This window comes from Apodemus sylvaticus, chromosome X (genome assembly GCF_947179515.1).
Source record: "Apodemus sylvaticus chromosome X, mApoSyl1.1, whole genome shotgun sequence".
NCBI lineage: Eukaryota > Metazoa > Chordata > Mammalia > Rodentia > Muridae > Apodemus > Apodemus sylvaticus.
The window spans coordinates 18,163,652-18,189,086 of NC_067495.1; the positions used below are offsets into that span (position 1 = coordinate 18,163,652).

General features: G+C 42.9%; 1 protein-coding gene across 2 annotated transcripts in view; it reads right to left on the reverse strand.

Moving 5' to 3' along the window:
* Positions 1-6,471: 6,471 nt before the first annotated feature.
* The window catches only part of Gnl3l (G protein nucleolar 3 like), a 35,438-nt gene continuing 16,474 nt past the window's right edge, over positions 6,472-25,435 (reverse strand). Inside the window, exons 2-13 of one of the 2 annotated variants that reach the window (XM_052170704.1) lie at positions 24,797-25,048; positions 24,286-24,369; positions 23,661-23,796; positions 22,718-22,824; positions 20,778-20,922; positions 18,618-18,705; positions 17,965-18,139; positions 17,731-17,873; positions 17,372-17,508; positions 14,606-14,733; positions 11,156-11,378; positions 6,472-9,233 (exon numbers count right to left, since the gene is read on the reverse strand). In XM_052170704.1, coding sequence (XP_052026664.1) covers positions 9,151-9,233; positions 11,156-11,378; positions 14,606-14,733; positions 17,372-17,508; positions 17,731-17,873; positions 17,965-18,139; positions 18,618-18,705; positions 20,778-20,922; positions 22,718-22,824; positions 23,661-23,796; positions 24,286-24,345 — 1,425 coding nt within the window. In that variant the 5' untranslated portion in view covers positions 24,346-24,369; positions 24,797-25,048 and the 3' untranslated portion in view covers positions 6,472-9,150. The remainder of the gene's footprint in view (positions 9,234-11,155; positions 11,379-14,605; positions 14,734-17,371; positions 17,509-17,730; positions 17,874-17,964; positions 18,140-18,617; positions 18,706-20,777; positions 20,923-22,717; positions 22,825-23,660; positions 23,797-24,285; positions 24,370-24,796; positions 25,049-25,435) is intronic. The other variant, XM_052170703.1, reaches the window with a different exon arrangement.

Below are 25,435 nucleotides of genomic sequence, written 5' to 3' on the forward strand. Positions count from 1 at the left end.
CTACAGAGTGAGTTCCAGGACAGCCAGGGGCCTATTCAGAGAAACCCTGTCTCGAAAAAACCAAATCCAAAAGGGATTGAAGGGGACTTGCAATGGGAAGATAGATAGAAAACAGTGGTATAAAGAAAGAAGAAGAATGGAATAGGAAGGGTTAAACTGGGGTAGGGGTGTGAGGGTGGGGTAGAGAAGAAATGAGGGATAACTAATATGGATGGTTTTTGAAAACACCATATAGAAACCAAATACTATAGATACCTTCTAAAAAAAAGGTTTAATGGAGTTAACATTCACCAATGGTAGAAGACAATACCCCAACTAGATACCTTATACAAAAAGTAAAAACCTTAGCACTTAGACTAGGTTATCCCTTTTTGAGTTGTTAGTCCATGGGGTCACACAGACACCCTTCCCTAAGCATTAGAGGCTACTGCAAATACTCTTGGCTACTCTAAGACTTGATGGTTAGACTCTATGGCTGGAGAAATACTTGAGTTCCAGGACATGAAGGACTCAAGCTGGTACTCACATGGAAGCTTCCTCCCAACTGACTAGCACTCATGGTGCTTTGTGCATTCAAGCTGCCATGCATACCACTGAAAGAAAAAAGTAGTAATCACACCCAGCTATGAACCCTACAGATTACACACACACACACACACACACACACAAACACACACACACACACACACACACACACAGAAGTGATTCATTAGAAATGCTCACAAGCTCTAGCCCATCTAGTCCAACAATGGCTGTCTACTTACAGAAGGACCAACTATTTAGTAGTTGTTCAGCTCAAAAGACTGGATGTGTCATCTGGTCTTCAGTATATGCTAGAATCCTAAAGAAGTATGCTCTAAAACTAGTGAAGGAACAAACTTGCCAGCAAGAGCCAAAAGGCAAGGAGCAAGCTTCCTTCTTCCATGCCCTGCAGAAAAGGTCTATCTTCTCACCTCAAAGGATCTGAATTCAAGATGGCTCTCTGCACCTCAGAAGATTCAGACTGAAAGCAGAGCTTCTCACTTCAAATGATTTAATTAAGAAAAAGCCCTTCACGGGCATACTCAGCCAAGTTGTTAATTACAGTCTTAGTTAATTACAGATGTAGCCCAGAATATCCATCACACCACAGATCAAAGCATCTCTCAATCCTCATCAGCGAAGTTTCTCCATGCAGTTGATGACAATTAACACAGAGACCCTAATATACAACTACTAAGAGCCTGGTGTGCTCAGCCTAAATGGGACATACAGAGTGGACTGCCCCCACCCCCCACCCCAAGGCTCAGAGACCTTGGAAGAAGAGAAAGCAGAAAGATTGTCAGAGGTGGTAGATACCATCAAAGAAAACAGTGTTTCTGCAGCCACAACATGGCAGGTGCACATTTGGCCTTACAGTGAGTGTGAGCTTAAGCCAGATCAAATCCCAGAATGAATTTTGGACATTTAAATTGTCACAAAAATAATAAAATCAATGTAAAAGAGGTGGGCACAAAATCCCACCACTAGCTGAAGAACCTTTGGCATATGACAGTTGCCATGAGAGTCAGCTTTGTTTATGTGACCCCTGGTTAGGTTGACCACATGCTTGAGCAAGCCCTGCTCCCAAGACTCCTGAGACTAGTTGGAAATACAAACTCGATTCAATAGAGAGAGAGAAAAAAGGAAAGAGGAAGCGTCAAAGTTGGGTAGAAAGGGATGGGAGGGTGGTCGTGGGAAGATTTGGGAGAGGGGAGATGAAAATGATCAATATACATTGCATACAAAGATGGCTCAGAAGAGCACTGGCTACTCTTCTAGAAGACCCAGATTTGAGTCCCAGCACCCACATGGTGACTCACCATCTGGAACTTCAGTTCCAGGGAACCTGACACCCTCTTCTGGTCTCTATAGGCACCAAGCACACAAGTAGTGCACAAACATACAGGCAGGCAAAACACCCATACTCATAAAATAATATAAATTTAATAAGTATAAAAGCATAGGAGTTAGATGCCTCAACCATTAAGACCACTTGCTGCTCTCTCAGAGGACAACGACGGTTCAGTTCCCAGAGCAAACATGACGGCTTACAACCAACCATAATTCCAGGGGATCCAACATCCTCCTCTGACCTCCACGGGCAGGAGATAGCACACATGAATGTGTTATACATACTTGCAGGCAGGCAGGAAAAACACTCATACACCTAAAATTTAAAAAAAAAAAAAACCTTTTAAAATATTTAAATCGTTACAACAATAATAAAATCAATGTAAAAGAGAAAGGAGAAGGGAAGAAAGGGAAAAGAAAAAATACAAATAAAAATAAATGGACAGATATTCTTGTTCAGATAGCGTGGAAATAAGTATTGCTAAACTGTCCATACTACCCAAAGTAATCTGTAAGTTCAATGTAATTGCTATCAAAATCCTAGGAAAAAAATTCTAAACTTCAAGACAGTCCTTAATAAATAAAGCAGTCCTGAGCAAGAACAAAGCTGGGAGAATCCTACTTCCTAATTTCAAATTCTATCACAGGCCTAATAAAAACAAAGTCTAGTACTGGCATCAATCCATGCACCTAGATCCATTTTGAACAAAAGTGCCAAGAATAAACAATGAGGAAAAGACCATTTCTTTGAAAAATGGTATCTCTTGCTCAAGAAATGAGCTGCTGGCCTGTATCTGCTGTTTGCCTAGCAGGACTTTCACACGCCTTTCCAGTTTCAGCTCAAAAGCTCACTCTTGCAAACCTTCTCCTTGCCAAATTTGGCCTTCTGTGTCCCATGTTAGAAGACTGCAGAGATCTCTGCTGTAGCAACAAGCATACTGGTATTTTCACTATAGACCAAGAACTTCCTGGGGGCACGAAACTTGTCTTCTCATCTTGGTATAGCATGCCTAACTCTGTACTAGGAATGTACTCCATGCCCAGTTAAGTTTCTGTTGAAGAAAAAGAAGTAACATTGGCCAAGTATATTAATAGCTATAATGAAGAGATGCCAAATCAAAATCACAATAGGATATCACATATTAGGATGGATATTATAAATAAGGTAAGAGAAGCTAGACATAGTAAAACACCCTTTGTCACCCAAGTAATCAAAAAGCAAAGGATTCTTAGAAGTTTAAGACCAGAGGCTGGAGAGATGGCTCAGTGGCTAAGAGCACTGACTGTTCTTCCAAAGGTCCTGAGTTCAATTCCCAGCAACCACATGGTGACTCACAATCATCTGTAATGGATTCCAATACCCCTTTTCTGGTGTGTCTGAAGATAGCTACAGTGTTCTCAAATATATAAAATAAATAAATCTTTTTTTTAAAAAAAAAAAAAAAAAAGTAGTTTAAGATCAGCCTGGGCTACAAAGAAAGACTCTTGTCTCAAAAACCAAAGGGAGGAAAACTGTCAAAAGACAAGTTTTAGAGAGGACACAGAGAAAAAGAAACTCATTTTCAAAGTTAAGATTTATTTTTATTTTTAAGACCTGGGGGGGGGGGGGGCAGTGCACATATGAGTTCAAGTGCTCGAGGAGGCCAGAAGAGGGCATCAGATCCCTTGGAGCAGGAGTTGTTGTTTCCCAGTGAAGGTTCTGGGAATAAAACCAGGCCCTTTGGAAGACCCCTTAACTGCTAGACCATTTCTCCAGCCTAAGAGGACGTCTTATACACTATTAGTGGGAATATACATTAGTACGGCCATTACAAAAGCAGTATGGTAGTTGACCCAAAACAAAAAATATATCTCTATGTGATGTTTAACCCTACTTAAGACGGTTTATGTCCAAAAGATAAATCATCTCTATGTGCAAAGCCAACCTGGATTACATGAGACTCTGTCTCAAAAAAAGTAAAAACAAACAAACAAACAAACAAACAAAGTACCTTAAGCATGTGTTTTTGGTTGTTATTGTTTTGGTTTTTGTTGTTTTGGTTGTTGTTGTTTTGGGGAGCAAGGGGACTGGTTTTGGTTTTTCGAGGGAGTATCTCCCTGGCTGCCCTGGAACTCACACTGTAGGCCAGGCTGGCCTCAAACTCAGAGATCTACATGCCTCTGTCTTCCAAGTGCTGGGCTTATGACTTTTATCTATTACAGTTCAAATGTTGAAAACTACATAGCACCTTAGAAAGGAAATGATAAGCTGGGGATGGTAGTACATGATTCCTTTTAATTCCATGTTAGTGCCACACTGGAAATGAGTTAGCAAAGACATGCAGACAAATGGAAGAGAATAAAGGAGCCAGAAATAAACCCACACACCTACAGCTACCTAATCTTTGACAAAGCTGTCAAAATAGACACTGGAGAAAAGACAGCTCTTCAAAACATGGTACTGATGATAGCCTGTAGAAGAATGAAACATGACCCATCTCTTTCACCCTGCACAAAAATCAGTTCAAAATGGATCAAAGACTTTAAAGTCAGACCTGAAACTGAAACTGCTAGTGAACCATGGGGGTAGGGGAACACTTAAGGTACACACAGACAAGGACTTTCTGGAAATGACTCCTAGAGAACAGGAAGTAACTCCCCGAGGCTGATAGATGGGAGTGCACAAAATTAAAAGGTTTCTGTACAGCAAAAGAAACCATCAGCAGAGACAGCCCACAGAGTGACTATCTTTGCCAAGTATACATCTGACAGTGCATTATGAAATTCTCCAAAAAAAAAAAAATAATGAAAACATTTTTAAAGAAGTAGCAATTGGCCGGGTGGTGGTGGTGGTGCAGGCCTGTAATCCCAGTACTCTGGCAGGCAGAGGCAGGCAGAGGCAGGCAGATTTCTGAGTTCAAGGCTAGCCTGGTCTACAGACTGAGTTCCAGGACAGCCAGGGATACACAGAGAAACCCAGTCTCAAAAAAACCAAATCCAAAAAACCAAAAAAAAAAAATAATAATAATAACAATTGGCAATATTGTTTTAATGTTCACCACCCTTAGCCAACAGGGGAAGTAGCCCCTTAAAACTGCTTTGAGAATCTATCTTATCCCAGTCAGAATGGCCATCATCAGGAAAACAATAAATGCTGGTGAGGATGTGGGGAAAGAGAAACTACTAGGCACTGCTTTGGAAAAGTGAAACTGGTTTAGCCTCTAAGGAAAGCAGTATGGAGAGTCCTCAGAAAGTTAAAAATTCAACTACTAAGGCTGGAGAGGCAGCTCAATAATTACAAACATTTGCTGCTCTTCCAGAGGACCAAAGTTTGGTTCACGACACCTATATTACAACCTGTAACCCCAGCTCCGAGGAATTTGATGTGCTGGTTTCTCAGGCAAGCCACCCACATGTGGTATTTACTCTCACACACATAAATCTTTAAAAAGTACAACTATCATACAAAACAACTATACTAATTCTTGGATATATACTTGAAGGAATCCAAGTCAGCAGACCCCAGGAGGAGCTACACATTTATGTTTTTTGGTTTGGGGGTTGTTTTTGTTTTGGTTTGTTTGTTTTTTGTTTTTTTCAAGACAGGGTTTCTCTGTGTAGCCCTGGCTGTCCTAAAACTCACTCTGTAGACCAGGCTGGCCTCGAACTCAGAAATCCCGCCTGCCTCTGCCTCCCAAGTGCTGGGATTAAAGGTGTGTGCCACCACCGCCGGCTAGATTCATGTTTATTGCTATACTGTTTACAAAAGACAAACTAATGAACCAGCCAAGATAACCATCAACAGATGGGGAATGTGTGTGCATGTATATATACATACATATGTGAGTATGCACACGTGTTTGCATATAATGTCAAAATGAAAACCAATGTTTTGCACATGAATTTTAAAAGTTACTTTAGAGCCGGGCGGTAGTGGCATATGCCTGTAATCCCAGCACTCTGGGAGGCAGAGGCAGGTGGATTTCTGAGTTTGAGGCCAGCCTGGTCTACAGAGTGAGTGCCAGGACAGCCAGGGCTATACAGAGAAACCCTGTCTCAAAAAAAAAAAACAAAACCAAAAAACAAATCCTAAAACAAAAACAAAAAAGTTGCATTAGAATCCAGAGAGATGCAGGGCAGTGGTGGTGCATGCCTTTAATCCCAGCACCCTGTCTTGAAAAACCACAAAAAAAAGAAGAAGCCAGAGAGACAAGATTTCTCTGTGTAGTCCTGGCTGTCCTGGAACTCACTCTGTAGACCAGGCCGGCCTGGAACTCACAGATCCACCTGCCTCTACCTCCCAAGTGCTGGGATTACAGGCGTGTGCCACCACCGCCAGGCATCACTGATTTTGAAGAGGACTCAAGTTCTGTTCTCAGCAACACAGTGGCTGACAACCAACCATCTATAGCTTCAATCCATAGGATCTGACACCTTTTCTGGCCTCTGTGGGCATGAAGTCCTGTGCATGGTACAAAGACACACATGCAGGCAAAATAATATTTTTAAATGTACATTAAAAGAACAAAGATGTTTAGCAGTTGCTTAGATTGTTAGTCATATGCTTGCAATACTACTCTAGGTAGTAATGCCAAAGAAATGAAACCAGTCTCACACAAGGATTTTTAGCATTTTTATTTATAACTTCCTCCTCAACTGTAAATAATATCATCCACTTGGGGTTGAATAAGCAGTAAGACATCCACACAATAGCATATGAAACAGAAATCAAAACTACTGATACATCCAGTGATACGGATCTCAAATCTATAATTTATAACACATTCTCAAAAGTTACATACTATTAAATTCCACTTACAATTCTTTTCAAAAGACAAGCCATAAAGTGAAAGCACAGGTCAGTGAAAGCACGGGGAGAGAACACGATTTGACTGTAAAACACCAGGAATGGTGGAGGGGCAGCTGATAGAACTCTTCTGTCCTATGTTCATGATTACTCATCTTTGTCCACTTAGCAGAGCTTATACAACTACATCTAACTTGAATGGAATATTTAAAAGGAAAAAGCTAAAAGCTTAATGCCATAAAATAAGCCCCTCTGTGACTTACGGCATTCATACTAAGGAACAGGAAAGAGGTCTGTGCCTGCTAGGATCTAAGGATGGGGGCAGGACTATATATACTACAAGAGGACGCAGTAAGTTTGGGAAAATGCCACAAAAATTCTCTATCTTGATTATGATGGCAGGCCACCCCTGTTAAAAGGGTGTCCAACTTACAAGATTAAAATCATGAAGGATGAGATTTATTGTATGAAAATTATTTTTTAAGGGGAAAGACCCAAGACATTATTTTAAGAATAAAGACATAGCCAGGCATGAGAGCAAACACCTGCAATCCCAGCACTTGGGAAGCTAATCAGGGGGCTAAAAGGTTCAGGACCACCGCAGGTTATTCAGGGAACCCCTCTCTCTGTGCACTTACACGCCCCCCACCCACCTTGAGCTACATTAGAGTTAAAATACCTAGAGCTCCACAGCATTTTGTTTTGCTCTGAGTCTGCCTCTGACTCTGCAGCCCAGGCTGGACTCGGCCTCACAGCCACCTTCCTGCCTCAGCATTCTTAGTGCTTGCAGTACTGGTAGGAGGCGCCCACCTGGTTTTAGTTCTATTTTATTTTAGCATGATTATGTTCCCAGGAATCTAGATCCTTTTACTTCTAATACATTATTATCTATCAAAGCTTAAGATGAAATCAGTGAATTATGTTGGACATTATTTAAAGAGATTTAGAAAGCATAGGTTTTTTTTTTTATAAAATACTACCTTTTTTTAAAAAAAACAGAGTAAATATATTTAAATATATGACAACAAAAAACACCATAGAGTAGTGCTCCTTGTTGAGAAGGCAAAATAATGCAAACCAAAAGGCTAGCATAAGATTTGAATTAGACTCAAGTTTTAAACCTAGCACACCAGCACTTCTTTCAGCTTTCTGAGCCTTACCCCTTCCTGATACAGATATATTGAAGGTTAAAGGTGGTAACTGATTCTCAGAGTTTAGTAGTTTGTGCTCAGTCCCTAACCGTCCAGAAAACAGGTTCAGTCTACATTTCCTGAATGTCCTGCAGCCAATGGCTTTCCGATTTACTAGATAGATATACCCCTTCTAGAATCTTCATCCTCTACCCTATCCCCAGACACTTCTAGAGACAAAAGACTCACCACTGTCCTTCTGTACTCCTACACTGCCCAGATGAGGACCTACCTATTGATTTGGAAAATACTCAGGCAAGGGCCTTGGCACTGAGATCTTGTAGGGTGATAAAAACAAGAGGCTCACCCATCCAGGAACACCCACCAGCTCTGCTGCCACTGCCACCAGGTTTCTCAGCAGTCTAGCCTTTAGAACATTTACCTGTCCAAGAGCTTAACCCCTGTCTTAACTCACAGGGTAGGACACAGGAATTTAGAGTGCAAGGTCCACTCTCAGCACTTAGGCTCTGCTTATTTGCTTTTTTAAAAATTACAAATTATTTTTGTTGTTTTATTGTTCACTTTTCGAGACAGGAGGAGCTACACATTTATGTTTTTTTGGTTTTGGGGTTGTTTTGTTTTTGTTTGATTTTTGGTTTTTTCGAGACAGGGTTTCTCTATGCAGCCCTGGCTGTCCTGGAACTTGCTCAGTAGACCAGGCTGGCCTGAAACTCATGAGATTCACCTGCCTCTGCCTCCAGAGTGGTAGGATTAAAGGTGTGTGCCCAGCTGGACTCTGCTTATTTGTTTTGAGCTGTTTTGTTTAGAAAGGGTCTTGCCAGATAGTTCAGGCTGTCCCATAACTTACAGTCCTCCTAGCGCCAGTCTCCCAAGTGTCAGGGTTATAGGTATGTTGCCACCATGCCAAGCATCTGCTGAGTTTATTTACCTTGTAAAGCACAGTGGGAGCTGGGAATGGTGGCAGAAGCCTGTAATTCTTGTACTTGGAAGGCTGAGTAAGCAGCACCTCCCTCAGTGATAATGATGGATGTTGATGATGATGATGATAATACTACATCACGGTAATAGAATGATTGTCTAACATGTGTGAGGACCTATTAGGTTTAATCCTGGCACCACAAAAACAAACACAAGATCACTTTCAAAGACAGGAGGGATTAAGTAGAAGGTATTGGGGTTCAGCAGCTGCAGACCTTTAATAAGAATGGTGGACTGCGCAGCAGAAGATACACACTATGGAGGTGTTCTACTATGTAGGTACTTCGGGGAGAATAGAAAGGCATCTGGATTCCCCCATCCCACAGGAAGCAGTACTTGCAGTATGAGGAGAAGGTCAGCTGCTCAGTCACCAGCACAGTCATCGGAGTTGCCAGAGAGGTCAAGCATAGACATCATGGAGTCAGACAACTTAGTGGCGATTTTATCTGTAGATGGAGAAACACAGGCAATCTTTGAGTACCTGGTTTAGTTAACAGGCCTGCCACAGGCAGCTTATCACTAACTTGGCCCATACCAACCTCCCAACTGGCTCAGTTAATACATCTAATCATTCAACAAAACAGATGGGCCATTAAATTTGTCAACCTCACAGGGAGATCCATTCACCTATAAGTGATCACCCCAGCAGAGTTTCCTTCTTGTGGTTTCAGACTCGAAGGATTCCAAGTATTTTTGTGTCTTCTGAGTACTAAAATAGTAACTTCCTTCTATTGTGTGAACTTAGCACTCCTCCATTTCCCCTACCCACACCCAAACAATGGCTCATAGCAAAGGAGTGCACAGTAGTACCAGCTTTGAACTTGAACGCTTACCACTCACAGTCATCCTCGAGATACACTCATTCCTCGGGGTTCCCTGAGACTTCTCCATGAACCCTCTGCTGATCAGCCCTATCTCCAAGCTGGGCTAAGCTCCCTAGAAGTGCTTGTTGCATGTGACCTCATAGTGACTGTTCTACACAGCCACTGTTTGTTTTGTCTCCTCTTTACTCTCTAACAAGACTTGGAGTTCAAGGGCAAGTCACCCTTGGATGCCCAGGACTCACTGTAGAGCCAGAACAAGATAGCTACAAAATATGGCCTAGCTAAACAGAATAGATGACAATCAACCAACACTACCTACATTTTTATACTGAAGCCACGGATACTGAGGCGTGAGAGTACTCACCTTTATTAATGCACTTAAAACTGTTTTCTTACTCCTCAATAACCATGGGGGATAACAAAGCCACAGCTTTGCTGCAAATACTGCAATATCTTCATATAACCTATATACAACTTCCTGCATAACAAGATTCCTTATCATACAACATAATACAAACACTACAAAACAGCTGCTATACTGTGTCATTCAAGAAATAATGACAAGGAGCATAGCCTGCACCTAGTTTAACTTTAAAATTGTACTTAGGCAGGTGTAGTAGCACATGCCTTTAATCCCAGCACTCAGGAGGCAGAGGCATGTGAATCTGTGAATTTGAGGCCAGATTGGTCTACAGAGTGAGTTCTAGGCCAGTCAGGGCTACACAGCAAGACCCTTTCTTGAAAAATTATTTTATGTATATATATATGTGTGTGCCTGAGACTATTTATGTGAACCACATGCTAAGTGCCTGCAGAGGTCAGAAGAGTTGGATGCCCTAAATCTCCAATTACAGACACTTGTGAGTCATCTGTGGGTACTAGTAACCAACCTGGGTCCTTGACAAGTATAGTCCCTAAGAGATGGGATTTCTTCCAAATGTTTTTTATTTCCACTTAACTGAATCTGTATTACAGAAGCCACAGATATGGAGGTTACTGTAAGTAACCTGAAAACCTGTAGGGGTCAACAATAAAATCTCTTAAGGCTTGTCATAGGCAGCTGGTTAATATAAAGAGATGATTTATATAGTGTTGTGGAAATATTCTTAAGATACAGAATGGAGAAATTATGAAACAAAAACTGTATGCCCAGTGACAAGCATTTGTGTGGAAAAGAAATTCAGAACATATGACTTCTCCATATATCTGTCTTAAGAAGGGCAAGAAATTAACCAGCTGCCTATGACAAAAAGCCTTAAGAGATTTTATTATGCATCCTCTGTGTTTTGGATGCACTGCCTAGTTATAGAGTACAAATGATAATATGCATTCTACCTAACAGAAAGCTCCCAAAAAATGGGGACATGATACACAGACAAGGTCAGTGGTTCTACAACTGTAGGCTCCAAATATCTGTCTTAACGAACCCTTCAGGTGACATTGATGCAAGCCAAAATTTTGAGAACCACTTGCCAGTCCATTAGTTTCCTAACACCATCTCTCTAACTCTTTCACCAAGCACATGAATGGTCAGGTACACCTACCTGAACGTTTCTGCAATTTTTTCTTATTCTTCAAGGCAGATGCCAGAGCCTGGCCTTGTTGAAGTGGGTCTGTCTCCAGGATCCTCTGCAACATCGGGCGGCGGTCCACTGAACTGACCTCTACTACACGGTTATTTTGGGGGCAATGGTGGTCCACATTGCGTTTAGGCCACCCCATCTGATGACGGTTTGGTTTGGTACAATACCCAGTGAGATTTCCAATCTGGGAAAAGAAAAGAACAATAGTGAGGTTTTGATCTCCAAACACTCCTACCGAGAAACCAAATATAGAGATGGGTAAGAAGGAATCTGGAGCCAATTATGCCTCTGCCACACTCTAACTGAGCTTAGTGAGCCCATTGGCCTCAATTTGTTCATCTTGTTCATTTGTAAAGCTTTTTGTTGTTGTTTTTCAAGACAGTTTCTCTGTTTAACAGCCCTGTCTGTCCTGGAACTCACTCTGTAGACAGGCTGGCCTTGAACTCACAGAGATATGCCTGCCTCTACCTCTGGAGTGCTGGGAAGGCTTAAAGGTGGATGCCATGACCACCTTGGCTACAAGGCTTTTACAAGAATTTGATAAAGGAAAAGGAAGCCGTGATTTACGCCTGTAATCTTAGTAGTCAAGAGGCTGAGGCACGATTGCCATAAGCAGAAGGCCAGCCAGGACTAGATGGATGAGTTCTAGGTTAGCTCGAGCTACAGAGACCATCGAGAGAGAGAGAGAGAGAGAGAGAGAGAGAGAGAGAGAGAGAGAGAGAGAGAGAGAGAGAAGTATTTACTTGATTAGTGACAACTAACAGTATAGTGATCCTTTGTTGAAGTAACCTTCTAGGCCTTACTCAGGTAGTACTTTTAACACCTACTTTGGGCCCAGCTACATGGGACAAACCTGGGAACAAAGATATGTTAGTCTTACTTCCACCTTCAGTAACTAACTAGGCTAAGCCTGACCAAAGCATGCTGTCTACCCATGAGGGCAGTCTGAAGGGATCTGTGTGGTGGGGACATGTTAGTAGTAAAAGCAAATATTAACAGAGCATTTACTATGTATCATGTACCAATGTACATATGAATATACACACACCTAAGGAAGTACACAGTCACATAAACATGATTCAGGCAACAATGAGCCACATACTGACAGTGGCCTGCCATGAGCATCTTAGTTTATGGTAAGTTTATGGTAGGACACGCTACGGTATTTCCACAATGAAGATCCTGTCAAGGTAGGCAGACATGGTAGCATACTCATACAGTATTCTTTGAGAGTTGTGTAATGGGGAGGTCTGCTGAGGGCCCTGAATAGAATCTGGAACTTGAAGCACAAAAGTGGGAGCCTACTGTCAGTTTCTAAGAAATACACTATGTTCAGGCGCCTATGGCTCAGTAAAAAATATTATGTGGGAAGGAAGCCTTAAACAGACAGGTTTGTAGTTTTTTTTTTTCTTTAGGCATGAGAAACTTCTAGCACTACATGAAGATGGGAATAGTGTGATCCCAGACACTACATACTTTCACACCTTACCTTCTATAACATACTGTTTGGAGGTGAGTTTCCTCCCTGGCCAACCTGAACCCCTTTCTTTCCAAATGACTATTCTCATTCACTGGCGGGATAAGAGATGTTTGTTAAATATTTCCAGATATTATGTCACCAATGAAAAATAAGAGGTCTTGAAGTAATCACTAAACAAATAGTGAAATTTGTTTTCTAAGTGAAACAAATAAAGTACAGAACAATGGGAAAAGCCTCCTCTATTTTAATTAAAATAGTTACCTGGGGCTGGATGTAGCTCAGTGGTTAAGTATATAAGTGATTAAGTATATAAGAATCTGGGTTTCCTCAGCACTGACAAAAAATTAAATTATCTCAGCCTGGCATAGAGTGGCACACACCTTTAATCCCAGCACTTGGGAGGCAGCAGCAGGTAGATCTCTGTGAGTTTGAGGCCAGCCTGGTCTACAGAGTAAATTCCAGAACAGCACATCCAAGGCTACACAGAGAACCCGTTTCAAATTTTTAAAAAGGGTTATCTCAAACTAGTGTGTGTGTGTGTGTGTGTGTGTGTGTGTGTGTGTGTGTGTAAATAAATAGAAGATAGGTCTGAAAGGACATCACAAATCTGATAATAGTGACTGTCCCCAAAGAGGGAACAGAGTGAGTGGGGGACAGAAATAAAAGACTTACTTTTCATTGTGCAGCCTTCAGTCCATTCTCAATTTTAATAAGTATATATTACCTAGTTTAAATTTTTTATTTCAATATGTAAAACTAGAGAGTAGATTTGACCCAGAATGAAGACAGGCAACCATCAATGCTTTCCTGTTGCCTTAAGGGTCAAAGTCAAACTTCAGGCATGCATTCTATGCTCACACTCCAGCTTCATCTTTTTCAACCTCTACTCCAGTCACCTAGTATCATTAGCGATTCCCTCCAAACAGCAGCTCTTTGAGCCCTGTTACAAGCCCAGAGAACTCAGCCTTCAAGATGGAGCTTAAGGTTCTCTGACCAATTAACAAGTAGTACAGTTTAGGGCACTTAAATACAGGCCCTTCCCATATTATTGCCTACCCATAATCACCCCTTCTATGTGTCTAAAATAAAAACTTTGGAGGAGCACAGATGCGAGACTTAAAGAAAAAATGCTGGAAAAACCAAGTGGCCCAACCATGGAGGAACATGCTTTAATCCCAGCACTTAAGACACAGAGAGGGAGGTGGATCTCTGTGAATCTGAGACCAGCCTGGTCTACATCAGAGTCGTTACACAGAGAAACCCTATCTTGAACAAGAAAATAATAACAAAACAGAGTCATATGATGCTATGAAGGTATTGTATAGCAAACCATGAAAAGGTGTTTAAGCAGGGAACTGACATGTTCAGACTAGAACCACGGAATAGCCAGGCATGATGATGCACACCTGTAATCTCAGCACTGAGGAGTTGGGAGGCAGGAGGATCAGGAGTTCAAAGTCAATTTTGGCTATATGAGATCCTGTCTCAAACAGTAACAAAAGAAACCATGGAGCATATGTACAGGTAAGTTGAAGCCTAAAGGCATACTCTAGGATTATAGGAATCATAGAGATGAGAAATTTTTGACCATGTCTCAAGAAATAAGGTAAGGAATAGCCACAGGATTTGGTGACTAACAATGTATGGGATTCTGGATACTAGTCATCTGTTCATTAAATGGGTTAGAAAGGTGGATGTGCCTGTGCTGTGGACTTAAACCAGGGCTGGGAAAGCGTGCTTGTAAGAGCTCCTTTAGACATGTCACTGTCTAGCCAGAAAAACACCAGGTCAAGCATCTACAAGTCCACAGGAAGTATGTAAGCAACTCATACCTCACCACCCCAGAGGAGATATGCAGAAGGAACTGACTGCTTCCCAGAACCCTGTGCATGAGACAGCTGCCATGAAGAGGTGGATAGATAGATAGATACCTTATACTGGGTGGCTTTATTTTCAATGGCATCTGCTATTTTCACCAGTGGAGAATGAAGCCACCTGATCTCCATTTCTTTTGGATCCATGTCACCCAACAGCTCATCGGATTCTCCCACAGCTAAGCCTGTAACACAAACACCACTGTTAGAATCCTAGCCCCCCTTGCTGGCAGTCTTCTGGTTAGGTCTCAGCAGAAAGGATGTGAGGGTGCCACCAGTGGTGTGGGGGTGGGTGAGGTTGTTTCTGCCTAGAGGCTACAGAACAAATATTTAAAAGCTTGAGTAGTAAATCCAGGTGGTGCATACCTATAATCTCAGCACTCAGGAGGGTAAAACAGGAGGATCATGTGTTCAAGACCAACCTGGGCTATATATAGGGAAAGATTCTGTCTCAAAATAAAAACAGAACAAAGGCATGAATATTAATAATAGGACACTTGCCTGCTGAGAGTTAGCCTTAATGCTTCAGCCTTCTCCTGTGAGAAATGGGAATTCCACAACTCTTACTTGGGATTAAGAGAAAACCAAGCAGAAGGCATCTACTGTACTCTGCCTCAAATGTGATGAAGACAGCCATGAGGATTCCTTCCTACAACCAGGCCTCTGTCCTCTGGCCCCTTGCCTAGAAGAGGCCTCCACTGCACCCTCAGCCATTCCTATCGATTCCCGCCACACTGCCTCAGACCTCACCTCTACTAACCTTATCCCACCTACTTTAAGGCATGCCTGAATTCCTGCTCACCCTTCAGGATGCCACCCTAGGACCAACTTCTCCAAATACTTTTTACCCATAACCTCTTCCCCACCCTCATCTTCTCCCTACAGTGATGAAACTCCTTTTGCCCTTAAAAATCCAGGCTCAAGCATCACCATTAAAACATAATTTTAAATCCCTCTCAACTGCCCACTTGACAGAATCAGAAATTAAAATTCAGCCAGCAAGCAGGCTGGCTTGACTCAAGTCACACACAGAATAAACTAGAAGGCAAGCAAGTCCTCTTGTCCTCATTTATAATCCAGGACTTTAGAGCACTCACAGAAGGAAGTGACAGTCCTCTAACAGAAAGAAATAGGACTGCAGGTCAAACAGTGCTTTCACAACTGTTCCCTAATGTGTGACCAGAGCAAGTCCTGGACAGAGGAGAGAGTGAAGTAGAAACCACAGGCACAGACCAGGACTACAAACAGTAGTGTCTAAGAGCAGAAACCTAGCCACCAGTTTTGGAAAGTCACACCTCCATATCCCCCAGACAGCATCTACAGAGCACTGGTGTACTATATGCCAGCCTCCACTGTATGCTTTACGTTTTTTTAGTGCTGAGGGTCGGACCAGGGCCTTATGAATACTAAGCACAGCTGTATCCTGGAGCTATATACCCCTGGCCCTCACTTACAAATTAGGCAAATCAACACAATACCCTTCGGGAATGGGTGCTACTGTTCTTATTTTACAAATGGTATCACAGAGACAGAGTGAAGTGAACAGACTTAACCAATATCATACAACTAATGAGGAACAAAACATAAATTTATTCAAATGCAGGTAGTCCACACTTGTAACCACCTCACCACTCCGCTGAGGAATTTAAGACAACAGAACAGAAGAGCTACGGTTGGCTATGTGCTTCTTTTTTCTTTTCTTTTCCTTTCTTTCCTTTTTTTTTTTTTTTTTTTTTTTTTTTTTTTTTTTTTTTTTGAGACAGGGTTTCTCTGTGCAGCCCTGGCTGTCCTGGAACTCACTCTGTAGACCAGGCTGGCCTCGAACTCAGAAATCCGCCTGCCTCTGCCTCCCAAATGCTGGGATTACAGGCTTGCGCCACCACGCCCAGCTTATGTGCTTCTTTTTGACACAGGGTCTCACTGTGAAGTTCTGGCTATCGTGGAACTCATAGAGATCACCTGCTACTGTCTCTCAGGTAATGGGATTAAAAGGTGTGGTCCACCACACCCAGTAAATATAATCTTTTTTCACTAGAATATCTTACTAGCCAATGGAGGTAAAAAAACAAAATCTAAGCAAGCTGAGCATACCATAGAACAGTCAGGTACAGTGGCACAGACCTACTCAAAAGCCTGATTGGAGAGAATATCTAAAGTTCAAAGTCAGCCGGGGCTATACAGTGAATACTAGGTCAGTTAAAGCTACACAGTTAAAATCCTGTCAAAATAGCCTAGAACCTGTGGATGTAGCTCAGCAGTGGAGTGCTAGGATAGCGCACTAGGCTCTGGGTTTAATCCTCAACATCATTTTTTCAAGCCTAGGGCAATAGGAGGGAGGAGAATAGGGAGATGGACCATTTAGTTGTTTGATTCAGTTGTTTGGCTGCAATTACATGTAAACATACACAGCTATTTTTGAGCCTTTAATCCCAGCAGTTGGGAGGCAGAGATAGTTCATGGCCAGCCTGGTTTACATAATGAGTTATAGGCCAGCCAGACTACATAGTGAGACTGTGTCTCAAAACCATGCCCCCCCACACAAACAAGAGCTTTTTAAAGGGATGTTTCAGACCAAAAGAAATGGAGCCTCACTTCCAGAGAACCTAAAAGGGTTCCAGTTAGTCAGCCAATCTACCAAAAGTTCATCACCAACACCACTCCTACCCACAGCCTCACAGCCCAAACTAGAATTTTCTACCTTGTAGGACAATGAATAAATTTTAATACCAAATCCCAAGTAGCCCCAGGAAAGGGGAGATCAAATGTGTGCTCTGACATTAACTCCATTAGGACAAAACAGGTGCCCCGCCCATCCACACTTACATTCCATGGTGTCTTCATTGGCCTGCTCAGTATCTTCTATATCAAAGACCTCAGTCATCTCCTTAACAATCTCAGCACTGAGATGGGTGGGCAGAGTGTGAGTAGGCGGTGGTGGTGTATAGAAGCTGATCTTCCCACTGTATTGGAAGATAAGAGGGGGGGGCATGTCACTGAGAACAAATAACCTACCAAAAGAGGACGCAGGATAAGAAAGTCCAGACAACAGCGTCTCAACAATGTGTTGAACTGCTGAATAACCACTAGGCCCAGAATGCTGAGCAAGGCATGACCAGTTTCTTTGGCTGACCCAGGAAGTCAGACATCAGTAAATACCACCTCATACTCAAGCCCTTCCTCACCTCACCCAGTCAGCCAGCACAGCTTTGGCAGCCTGTTCTTGACTATATACACCGCCCTTCTTCTTCTTTCCCAAGCGCTGGGCCACTGCAGTCAGAAAATGCTCAGTCGTCTGGAATCCAGATACACCATAATAGCTGGAAATCTAGCAAATTGAAGAAGAAAAGCCCTGAGTAGTGAAGGACCTGTGAAGTGGTGGGATAGGGCATGTATTCACCGAGGACCCTGCTCTATACCTCCTCCAGGTTGCAGCGCTGAAGGATGGTCTCCACCGGGGTCACAGGGTCTGCCAGCTTCTGCACATGGATGCAATTACGCAGGATGGTGCCCACCTCTGAATTGGGTCCTGGGACAATGCCTGGTGCATCCAGCAGCCTGATAAACTTGTCTAGGTAGACCTCCTGCATGAATCTACAGAGAAAAACAAGGTCCAGCCTTATGATATCAAGTCACAAATGTTGGGTCTTGGGGGAGGGTGGGGGAGGGAGATCAACGAAGAGAGGGAAGGGTAAATAAGTCTTAGGTGAAGTGGAAAGATGTAGGGCCAGGAAGGGAGATCTGAGGTGCTATAGACCCAGGGCTAATTCTAAAATTCATTCTGAATTGGAAGCTTACCTGCAGGATCTCAGACACGTTTCTGATTCTCTGGGTCTCTGCTGCTTCATCTAAGCAACAGAGCTATCTGTAGGTGTTGGGAAGGACCCAACAGGGACCAACCAAGCCTACACCCAGGATGAGCCAGGTACATGAGGGCTATTAGTAGGATTCCTAAACCCAGGGCATGAATCCGAGGATAGTCCACAATTAGAAAATGGGGCAGGGGCTGATGAAGGCATGTGAACTTGGATGGAGTGGTAATGTAAGGAAGTGGGCAGTGAGCAGATCTTACTTTGTGACACCAGGAACAGCTCCCACACTACACGCACGGCTGCGCTTCAGGCTATTGATCAGACTGCTCTTCCCCACATTGGGAAGGCCTGCAAAGTAGGAGTGAGCGGAATACTCAGGGCAGAAAGGACTCACAGGAATTCAGGCCAGCATGTTTAAGAATAGGCCTGGCAAAGGCAGTAACCAGGCCATGGATGAGCCAAAGTACACTCCTGTCTTCCCACCCAGACCCTGGCCAAGGTCTTTCTAGTTCTCTCTTCTGTCAACATTCTAGGCACGCATGGCCCTCTCTCTAAATGTGCAGTTCACCTCCCACCACAACCAGCCTAGAGGGGTATTCCACATATGGCCTCACAGACATGACCTAACAGAAGGTGGATATCAAGTGTTGAAACAGGCCCACCTGTTCAAATTTGTAATTCCCCTGGGAGAAGGGACTACTTACCAGATGACCCCCTCTCTGCACAGCTGTCTTTGCCTGTGGAATCTTTGTATCTGAGCACCTGTGCACTACTTTCAGTCTGGGGCTGTCTTTGTGAGTTTCTGCCTCACTGGATATCATTCTCACTGCCCTGATGGGTAGTGAAGTTTACCGGTATGCACTACTCTTTTACATGTGTGCCCAGGAAGATCTGTGGTAGAAACTTGGAAGTCTATACATCTCTATATGTCTCCTGGTCCTTTTCATTTCAAATGTGACCACTTTTTCCTTGTGTTGGACCTCTCGCAGCTGTTTCTGAGGGTATCTAAAATGTCCTTTCTCATTCTGGACACTATTTCTTCTGATTCTCTCCACCCCATCCATTCCACTTCTGACCACATGACCATGCTGTTCCTTTCTCTCTGGACTGTGTCTACAGATGTGTCCCCATTCGTATTTCATTATGGCCTTGTTTTGTGTGTGTGTGTGTGTGTGTGTACATGCCTAACAAGGTCTTTAATTCTCACTGTACAAACATTTTGTCTCATCACAGGCACGTCTGCCTCTGTGTGATTCTAGGCTGTATCAGAGACTTACAGTGGGTCTGGGCACATGTGGTATCCCTGTGGCTTCATTTGCTTTGGGGCATCAGAGACAGTGTGAGTGTGGCAGAACTTGGTTTGCACATTTTGCCTCTGAATCTGTCTGTGCCTGCAGATGTGTCCTTTAGAGGCCTGTACATGACACTATGCATGGGCGTTTATATGTTCTTCAGGATCTGTACGTGTATGTAGACCTATGTTATATATAGACAGCCTGTGTCTATATCTATCTTTTTCATTCAAACTGTCTACATTGCTGTGTTTTGTTTAGGCGTACATATCTACACAAGTACATACCCTGAGTGTCCCTTCTTCCCCAACCTCTCTGCTTGTGTTTGTACATGTGTCTTTATCTCCTGTTGTTTTTAACACCAGTGTCTCATGCATACTAGCAAAGTCCTCCACCACTGAGTAGCACTCCCAGCTTTTTTTTTTTTTAATGAAACAAGGTCCCATTAAGCTCCCTAAGGCTTGCCTTGAACTCGAACTTTCAACCTTCTAAAGCAGCTAACACATAGGTCTGGGTCAGAAAGTCTGGCCAAATAATAGTTTTAATGTCCATTTTAGCATTTCTTTGGAATAATATCTCCTTCATTCTCTTTATGACTGCAACTTAAATTTGTCCTTTTCATTTTCCACCAACTTCACAATCTGGCCTCCTTGTTCTTTTCCTGTTGTCTAGTCAAGAGTGTGGTGTGTAGCTACAGAGTCTGTACAGTTTTCTTCAGTGTCTCAGGCTGAGACACTTTCCCTCTCTGATAATCTTTCCCTGCCTCTCAATTTTCCCATTCTCCTTCATCTCCTACAGTATTTGGGTTTCAGAAAGACAGAGACTTAAGCCTCAGCTCCGCCTTATTTCCTTTTGTGGATCTCACTGCTGTCTCACTGTCTGGAAGAGGCGGGTAGATCACACTTCCCTCCCACAGCTCTGACAGCCTGTAGTGTTTGGTACCAAGTATTTGGTTCTAACAATGAATCAGAATATGCCTTCCCATGTCCCACTAGCCAAATTGCAAATACAAAACCACTCCAGAACTCTTTCCCAAAGACACTTCACAAAGTTCCAATCCCTTTCCCTCAATGAAGTCACTACCCAAGGAAAGAGTCTGGGCCCTGTGCCTAATTTATCCAGCCTTACCTACAACACCCACACGAATGTGGCCACGCACTTCCCCCAGGCGACAATAGTTCCCCAGGACCCTCATAAGGTTTTCAGCTCCAAAGCAGGCTTTGCTTTTCAACAGTGCCTCAGAGGCCTGGTCCACTGGAACTTTACTCCGAGTCTGAAAATGAAGAATATTACAAAAATGTGCATCAAAGAAGAGATAGAATTTGAGCCTAAATTTCCAACTGTCAGTGGAATATTCAGAGCCACCCTGGGATTGTTAAGCTTGGTTGTCTATCACACTGACTCCTTCCCAGCACTCCTTGGTTTCAGTTGCTGTTGTCTATAGTTCTCCAAGGTCCTATGCCCCTGCTTCTAACTCAACATGCATGACTTTTGACTCCCATAGCAGAGGCACAAAGGCATCCCAGCTTGAGGCAAAACAGGTTTCATTTCTATCTCTCTCACTCACAGGCCTATGAGGAAATATTTTCCTTCCTGGGCCCTTAGTGTTCATATGCACAAAAGAGAAGCCTGACCTCTCTGCCTGTGCTGAATGAAAGGATGCCAGGCCCAAAGCTGATCTTCCCTGATCCCTCACACAGGACAAGGCCATCCCAACTTCCCTACTTTTAGTTTTGATGGGGGGGGGAACAGGGAGCCACAAAATTGTGAGACATCTTATACTGGCAAGAGTGTAGGAAAAGAGGTTCTTTTCACATACCCATCAACCCAAGTGGGAGGAGGATTAATTGGCATTGCTATCATAAAGAATAATTTGTCATTGTCTAAGAAAATATCAAAAGCATAAGTCCAATATATAGCCCAGCCATACCATTGGCCAGTATTTAGCCCACATTAACACTAGTCCACATCCCAAGGAGATACAGGCAAGTGGACTAATAAAAAATACTACTTAAACAATAATGAAAATTGAAAAATAGGATCTCAATGGTAGAGTGTCAGAGCAAGATGCTCTGAGCTCCATTCCCAATACTGTAAAAAGAATAGTGCAACATTGAAAAGCTTGGCCCCAGTAATCAATTTACCTCCCCAGAAGCAACCAATGCTACTATAATACCTTAGTGTTTTACAAATATTTCTATATTGATATCAATAGGAAGTACTATGCCTTGTTTGAAGTATTGTTCTGTGTTTCTTTGTTTCTTTAAGACAGGGTTTCTCTGTGTAGCCCTGGCTGTCCTGGAACTTGCTCTGTAAACCAGGCTGGCCTCGAACTCAGAAATCCGCCTGCCTCTGTCTCCAGAGTACTCCGGATTAAAGGCATGGGTCACCACCACCTAGCTTTGGTGGGTTTTTTTTTTTTAAGATTGATTGATTGATTAATTAAAATTGTGATTGTGGCATACACCTTTAATCCCAGCATCAGGATGCACAGAAGGATCTTTAGCCTCAGTTCCAGGACAGCCAAGACTACACAACGAAATCCTGCCTCAGAAAAACAAAACAAAACAGAAAAAAAAATTATTTATTTTTATGTTTATGAGCATTTGTGTGTGTACATGTCTGTGTGTCACATGCACGCCTTTTATCTGGAACTAGAGTTGCAGATGGTTGTGAGCACCATGTGGACGCTGGCTACTGAACCTGGGTCCTCCAGTAGAACAGAAAGAACTCTTAACCACGGAGCCATCATCTCTCCAACCTCCTATGCCTTGTTTTAAAGAGGGACAAAAATTCAAAAAATGGATATTTTTGGAAGAGTTAAGAAATAGTTAATTCAATTTTCCAGATCTCCTATAGATATAGCATGCATTATTACATACATCCTCACAGGTGGAAAAACATGCTTTCGGAAGGGCAATAATACAGGAAAAAGTTGAAATAAAAATTAACAAGTCACCCACTAAAGAAAATAACTCAAAGTTGGAAGCCTAATCTAAATCTTAACACCTACAATCATGGCCCCAAACCACAATGAAAGAGGCTAGACAGCCTAACCCAAAGCTTACCAAGTTTTTGACCTGATGATGCTGGGTGCTGGCCTTGAAAGCCACAGTTGGCAGTTCATTGCGAAGGTATTCCAGCCACTTTTCCACAATCTCCTTGGGAACCAGGTCTTGGAAAAATAGAAACAGCCACAACTTATAAGATCATTACTTTGATGGCTTCCCTCAAGCCACACACCCATGTCTAGGTCCACCTCCTACTAAGAAATTCTACTCTTGTCCTAACTGACCCTGCCTAGTCTCCAGGATGGAGTTACAAAGAACAATTTGATCCACAGGCCCAGCTGGCCATCCCTGAGGTTTATTCTCTTCAAGAAAATATGTAAAGAAGTGGTTTTATCCCAGTCACCCCGTTCCATGTCAAGGCGCACAAATATTTGATTCCCATTTCCTTTCCCAATCACTCTAAATGTCAAGAAAAGCCATCACCCAGAATGGCTATGATCTGTGGCAAGTAGATCATATACAAAGCTCTGCATTAATTCTCACAACAAAGCTATGAGTCTGAGATGTCCATGACCTTCTTTACTATTTGAGAAATAGTTTTCAAGAGTGATACGATCTATCTGATATCCCAAAGAACCTAGCAACAGTAGGATAAGACTAAACTTCCAATGAGTTCCAAGCCATGTGCTTGCCCCAGTCTGAGTTCCAGTCTGTGGAAACAGGTCTCTAAGAATGACCAGCCATTGAACTAGCTCAAAATTGCAAGGAAAGGGTGCTGAAAGGCAAACAGGTTCAGACTCTAGTCTGTACCCCCAACCCATGTTATACTCTGTGTATGTCTTTGTGTATATCAGACAGATATTTCTGGCTTTGGAAATTTGAACAATTTCTAGCATGAATGACTATTCTGAATGCCACTGAGTTGCTGGGTCTCAGCACCTAATCTCAGCTAGCCTTAGTTTAACCATTCCCTGCCTTACCAAACCCTTCCAAAACCTACCTATCTTATTTAAGACCAAGACCAGCTTCTTGTTGCCTTCTGCCCGAAGGACAGTCTCCTCCATCTGGAAACAGCGGCAGCCCAATGGGTCTCTGGCATCTAGGACTTCCAGAATCACATCACAGTACTCTACCACCTGCAGGAGAGAGAATACAAGGGAAGAAGGTTGAGAGCAGATGGGGTCGTAGTCTCCATCTCAGTTAGGAAAAAAAACAGGAAGAAGAAATGGAAATAAACTGGGGTCCTCACCAAAGGGCTTTAAGAAATGGATACTTAGCCGGGCAGTGGTGACACACGCCTATAATCCCAGCACTCTGGGAGGCAGAGGCAGGCAGATTTCTCAGTTTGAGGCCAACCTGGTCTACAGAGTGAGTTCCAGGACACCCAGGGCTATACAGAGAAACCCTGTCTCAAAAAAACCAAAAAATCAAAAAGAAAAAAAAAAGAAATGGATACTTGCTATACAACTCAATCGTATAATTCCAACACTTGATGAAGCAGGAGGATTGCAAGGAGTTCAAGGACAGGCTGGGATCTAGTGAGTTCTAGGTTAGCCTAGGCTAAAGAATAAGATCTTAATCTAAAAACAAAAAACAAAAAAAGAAAAAGGGAAAATGGATCCTACCTTCCGGAATTCCTTGTAATAGGCCTTCCTTGTGGCCTCATCATCCAACTGAGGAAACATATTTAATTCCTGCAAAACTTCCTCCTGAAAAAGAAAGAGAGAGAGAGACTAGCCTAGGGGAAACGGGGCCATGTAAGGAAGGAGAAGAAAGAAGCGAAGATAAGGAAGGAGGGAGGACACAGCAGAGCAAAGACTTTGGAAAACTGTAGAAGGGCTGGAGAGTTGGTTCAGCAGTCTTGAACACTGGCTATTCTTCCAGAGGTCCTGAGTTCAATCCCCAGCAACCACATGGTGGCTCACAGTCATCTGTAATGAGATCTGAGATCTGATGCCTTCTGTTATACAGGCATACGTGCAGATAGAGCACTCATATGCATAAATAAATATAAATAAATAAATAAGTAAATAAGTAAATCTTTAGAAATAAATAAGTAAATATTTTTTTAAAAAGAAAAGCATAGGAAGCTGGAGGATACAGGTAAGTCCCAGACCACCTAAAAGTAGAACTGACCGGGCCAACCCGATGGCTCAGCTACTAAACACACTTGCTGTGAAGTCTGATGATCTGAGTTCAATCCCTGGAACCACAGTAGAAAGATAGAACTGACTCCATGTGAGCACCAGGCATAGGCCTGCTTGGTCGCAAGGGGGTTAGTAGGAAACAAAAAGAAAGTGTGAAAAAATAATGCAGGAGGGACATGGGGCCAGGAAACAAATCCTTTACTGCATGTCATCAAGGGCGCGGGAGCTGCAAGTGCACATCCTGTTTGCGAGAAAGAGAAAGACATGCACAAGGGAGGAAGGCAAGACACTCCTTTGTCTCTCAATCCTCCTTCCTGTGCTCCCTCCTGCCAGGTCCCCTAGTCATACCTCTCCTGCTCCCTAGTCCACTGCCATCCCATCTTAAGGCTCAAGCTTATGAAAGGCATTCTCCACATCTGTGGGCACATCTGCTGCAAATGGCCCCCTCCCTCCCTCTTCTCTCACCTCTCTCTCACAGTTGTTTTCCTTCTCTGCACTCATCCCTTTCCTCTCCTGACCTTACTATATCCCTTCTTTTTCTCTTTTTCCCTTCCTTGAGACAAAGTTGTCTCTATGTAGCTATTTCTATCTTTACTGCAAAACAGCAAATCTACTCCAATCACAGCCA